The following is a 5,570-nucleotide window of genomic DNA, read 5'->3' as shown; positions in this document are numbered from 1 at the left end:
TACTCTTGCAACTCTACAGCGCGTTGAACCACCAGCTCTAAGCACCCCCCCAACTAACTCACTGCGCACGCGCACAGAAGAGGCGGAGGCGGCAAGGGCTCTCGGACGAGCAAGTGGGCAGAACCGTCGTTGTGCCGAGGGCAGGGGGCGTGGCCTCTCCCAGCGCACGCTATAACTGGAGCGGCGAGCGCGTCTCGCCAGGCGTTTGTTTTTCTCCCTCCCATCATGAAGAAGGTGATGGTGCGGCTGCTGTGGGCGCTGGCAGGTACCGCCGCGCGTCTCTCCCTCCCCGCTCAGGCGCGGGAAGCGGGTGGCCGGCTTTTTCCAGCCGCTCTGCTTCCAGCAAACCCGGCCGCGGTTGAAACGTTAATCCCTTCCCGCCTCCTGCGATGCTTTCCTACGCATCGGGTCGCTGTCCGAGGACGCAGGGGAAATCCTTGGCAGCGCTCTCCATGTGGGTCAGTTGGCAGCCCCGAGAGAGTACCGAGTTTGGGAGGGAGGGTGGTACGGTAACCATGGCAATTATTTGTGCGAGACTTTGGTCTCCCCTAGTAACCTCTCCATCCTTTTTCTCTCTCCACCCGAGGACTCCTGTTGCTGATTTCTCTTGCGACAAGTAGCACGGAGGTGAGTGTTGAGAATCCAAGGAGTAAGCAAGCTCTTTTCATCCCAGGCTTACTTTGTAATTTGCAAAGTTCATGAAAAAGTTCATTTCAAAGTAGGGTTGCTGGCTCTTTTTTCATCCTGCCGCAAGCTCGAGGGAGGGCTTGGAGCCCCCTGGATGGCAACGGGACAGGCTTTTTGTACTCGGAGCTATCAGAGACTCAAAATAGAAATCAGAGCTCAGATGAGAATCTTCCCTCTTTTGGACCAGAAAGTCATGTCCCATCAGGATGAGAAGCTTCCCTCTTTTGGACCAGAAAGATGTGTCCCATAATTAGGAAGTTCCCGTTGCTGGACCGCTCTTCAGCAGAGAAAGGAAAAAAACTGTTTACTGTATGCCCACAGATGATGTTGGCGCTTGTGAGCTTTAAGCTATAGACCTCAGAGAGTAAACATGAACCAAAATGTTTCTGGGGTATGTTAGCTGCACAGAAAAAAAAAAAAAAAAAAACAATTTGGAGACTAAATCCTAGTAGAAATAAAAATTTAGGCAACATCTTTCGTCCTTTGAAAATAAATGCTAGCCCTCCCCACTCCAATCCTCAGTTTTAATTGTCATATGGAGTTGTGCATTTTTGCTGCAAAGATTGATGGGTTAGAAAATTATAGTTTCTCATAAAGGGCAAATATATGGTATGTTTTCACTATGCTTAGCTGTAGATATAGTATTCCATATGAATATTAGACTTAGGCTTGCATTACCAACCATGTTTTTGTTTAGAAAGAAAAGACTGGGTTGAAAGTTTGGACTTTCTAGTTTCCTCCTTTTTTCCTCTCTTATTTTTTTCAACATCAAATGAAAAAAAATCGTTTGATGTTGAAATGTGAATTAGAAATCTAAGGTAACCATCTGGAAGTCACTGAACTACAAGAAACAAATGTAAAAAGGAAGAATTTGATATCCATATCCAAAGGGTAGGGAATTGTATAATGGAGAGGAAGTTGCTGCTCAGTTTAGGTTCTTATACTCCTAAAGGAATTTTTTCACTCTTAATAACTTTCTAATATAGTTCTTCATTAATAACTTATTCTTCTATTGGTCTGTCCAGTGTATGTGGCAGGGCATGATGCGCAGGGAACTTCATATATGCCTTGGTTTTCCAGGTCAATTTTATCTTTGGGGTTTCTTAGGATGTCTGTGTGTGCTGGGTGTGTGCTGTTTAGGTGTGTTAAGAAAACAGCGTACACCCCAAAATCAAACTCACCATGGAAACGGAAACAAACAAACAACTACCATTCCTAGTGTGTATTAATCTACAAAAAAACTGATAGCACACTAGGACACACCATATACCAGAAGAAAACACACACCAACCGCTACCTCAATGCCCAATCCCACCACCACCCAGCATAGATAAACTCTGTGGCCAAAACACTAATTGCCAGAACCAAACGCCTGGCAGACAAGACACACATAAAGACTGAACTATGCACCCTGACTAAAGTACTGGCAGCCAATGGCTTCCACAAAAGCAAAATCACAGGCCTGATCCACAAAAACACACTGAGACATAATGGAGACCTAGAAGATGAACAGACCTATGGAACAGCTGTCCTACCCTACATAAGAGGTACTACAGACAAAATCAGTAAGATACTACACAGGCATCACATCAAGATCCTATCCTTTTTTAGGGCTTGCAGTGCTTTTAGTTCTTCTTTGTGCAAGTTGCTTTTGGGTGGTTTGCTCGTGCATAGGAAGTTAGTAACTTGGTATCTTATTCTATCAGCTTCATCTGTATTTAATTTAGTTAGGCTGGATTCTACTGCACATATGATGGATTCTGTGGGGATTTTTGGGGGTGCTATAGCATAATTGAATCCTTGGTTAGGACCTCTGTTTCTGTTTTGGTGAGTTCTCTGTTGGAAACATTATATACTAACTGTTTCAGGTGTTGTGAGTTGTTGGGGGCTTTCTTATCATGTTCTAATTTCTTTAGTTTCTTTAAGAGTTTGTCATTTTTGTAAGTGGTTTCAGTTTCAGCTCTTCAAGTTGTAAGTTGTTTTATGTTGTCCCAAAGTAGAGGGTGGATTTTTCTGCTCAATTCCAGGTGTCGTGCTAGCAAATCTTTGTTTAACTGATCCAATTGGAATCTCTTTCTGTGGAGCTCGTTCCTGAGTAGAGCCATTTCAGTTCTTTTCAGGATACATTTAGTAGCTGCTGTGCTGTGATGAAATGTTAATTTGAAGCAGGTTGGTGTTGCATTGTTGTCTCTGCAAGCTGCGTAGGAATTTGAGGTCACATAGTATTCCTGCTCTTTTAATTTCTAGCTTCTCATAGGTTTTGGTCTGGCTGTTTATTTCCTCCCCGTAGAGGTCTGATATTTGTTTTCTTAAGTTTTCGCGGGTACTTACGTGTATGGTATTCAGCTTTGTTCGGGTATTTTCTCACGTCATTGTAGTTGTGCTTTTAAAGTTGTAGCAACGTTTCGGCAGAATCTCATCTGCCATCATCAGGCTTCTGTATTGTGTTCGTCTGTGAGTCAGACTTTTACAGGTCTTTAAAAGGTTTTAAAAGGTCTTTAAAAGTCTGACTCACAGACGAACACAATACAGAAGCCTGATGATAGCAGATGAGATTCTGCCGAAACGTTGCTACAATTTTAAAAGCACAACTACAATGACGTGGGAAAATACCCGAACAAAGCTGAGTACCATGTATGTATGTATGTATATATGTATGTATGTATGTATGTATGTATATGTATGCCTAAGCCTAAGTGCTATATCTGTCTATTTCCAGCCCCAGTGTAACTTGTATGCCCTGCCTGGATGCCCAAGGAATTTTAATCCAGTTTGCGGAACTGATGGAGAAACATATGCAAATGAATGTATGCTTTGTATGACAAACAGGTAATTTGAAACTAGAAGATAATTATTTATGTAAGGTGGCATGAGCTTTATAAGATTCGATTGGGGCATCTGTGCTTAAGCACTCACTTCATTTCAACTTCCTATCTCTCAGCTCCTCTGAAAACCTATTGGGAAGTCAATGATTTTTCCACTCTGGAAGAATGTAACGTCTGACTGACATTCATAGACAGGAGAGAGTCACAAAATTGCAAAACCAGTTATTTCTCGATAGTATACAATATTGGCTATTTCCAAGAGTTAGATATTTAGATACTAGATAGTTAGATACTCCTGGAAATAGCCATTCTTTTGTTTTCTTTCTTTCTTACGGGGGTCTTTACATTTTAATAATGTTTGACTTTGGGGGAGGGATATTCAAACAATGCAATCTTCACAAATGAAGATTTGTGTTTTTAGAGTATAGATCAAACAGGTCATTGATAGTAGGATCACTATAAATTATTAGGTAATTTACATCAATTTCCAATCCAATTTGCAATTCTAATATCAGGCAATAGTGTTTCCATAGATTGTTGATCCCACTTGCCAAATTTATTCTGTCTCCACGTTCCCACTCAGAATTCTCTGGTCCTATGTGAAAATTATCCAACTGAATATGTTCTCAGTTTTCTCCTTAGAAACCCTCACAATCTTTCTGCTGCATAATTTTTGAACTGATTGAGCAATGTAATCACAGAAACGATTATGAAAGCATCTAACATAAAGCACTTTTAAGAAATACAAATCTAATTTGGGGAGGTAAGGAAAATAATTGCCTATTTTTTGCTTTCTGGAGGAACATAAAGAATATATCAAAATTTGATTGCAAAGCTAGTTTTATCTCCTATGAAAAGCCTATTAATCTCCTGGTAGCAATGAAAGAAAAGAGATAACTACAGTAGTACTTCTTTGCAGTACCTACTCCAATCCATGCTAGCATAACCTAACAATGTGTTTGATTTTTTCCCTTACAGAGACAAGGACGGGGATATACAAATTGCGTATAAGAGTGCCTGTTCATGAGAAGAGGTTCAAGAAACAGAAAAAGAAAACACAAATCCTGCTGAGAAGTTTAAATGTGCCTTTAAAACTGTTTAAATAAATGCGAGCTTACATGCTTTTATCCAGCTTCTGCATCTTGCTTACTTCAAATGTTTTGTTGAAAGAACTTTTTTCAAAATTTTATGGTGGGTTTTTGTTTTTAGATTTAACCCTCATTTTTCAAAGAAATCATTCTCAATCAACAGAAGGTATAAGTACCGTACGATCCCTCAGACCAGGCTTAATTCAACTTGGATACGTAGAACTCGGCAACTCTTGGCCTCCAACTAAGGGATGAAGCCAAGAAATGCTCCTTTATGTTTTCTCAGACTGAGGAAATCAACATGTGGAACCAAATGTACTTTCTAGCAAGGAGCATTTACTCCTCTGATCAGAAATGGAACTAATTTGGTTTTTCATCTTGTTATGATGTTCTTCCTGCAAGGCAGTGCCATTTGGTCTTTTGGCATCCCTTGTTAACATGCAATATTTTCACTGGCTTGTACAGCTATTTATATGAACACACACAAGCATATATTTGGCAAAAAAAGTCTATAGATTTATAGTTATATGCACCATGAAACCTTGGCCACATAGAGCCATGTTCTTCAGACTTCTCATTATTTTGATAAAGAGTAAATTCACAAACAGTATGAATGCATGATCATTAACCCAAGATACTGCAAATTATCACTGTTTGTTATAAGCTACTGTAGTATACTTTTTCCTACACCTTTGCTCAATAACTGCAGTTTCCCTTCATAATAAATTCTTAGGTTTTAGTATAGGATTCAAAATCACAAATTTTAAGCCATATGATTGTTTCAGATATACATCCCTTCCATTATTTTAATATTCAATATTAAAAATGTGTATACTTTCAATATATTTTTCCTAACATAAAATTGATTAATCAAAAGCTTTAATTTTGATACCATCCAATAAACATGAAAAATTAATTTATTTTACTTGAAATACTTATATAGCTTTTATTTATTTTACTTGAAATACTT

At 39.4% G+C, this 5,570-nt stretch overlaps 1 protein-coding gene across 1 annotated transcript; it reads left to right on the top strand.

Annotated features, from left to right (window-relative positions):
* The first annotated feature begins 19 nt into the window (after positions 1–19).
* SPINK2 (serine peptidase inhibitor Kazal type 2) lies at positions 20–4,645 on the top strand. Its single transcript, XM_026712690.2, has 4 exons — positions 20–265; positions 587–627; positions 3,407–3,516; positions 4,491–4,645. Exons 1-4 carry the CDS (start codon positions 226–228, stop codon positions 4,537–4,539), a joined length of 240 nt encoding a protein of 79 aa, XP_026568475.1. The 5' UTR covers positions 20–225; the 3' UTR covers positions 4,540–4,645.
* Positions 4,646–5,570: the final 925 nt, after the last annotated feature.

The sequence above is a fragment of the Pseudonaja textilis genome, chromosome 2 (assembly GCF_049901715.1).
Source record: "Pseudonaja textilis isolate UNSWEBS1 chromosome 2, rPseTex1.2, whole genome shotgun sequence".
NCBI classification, from domain to species: domain Eukaryota; kingdom Metazoa; phylum Chordata; class Lepidosauria; order Squamata; family Elapidae; genus Pseudonaja; species Pseudonaja textilis.
This window is presented reverse-complemented; position numbering and strand designations above follow the sequence as displayed.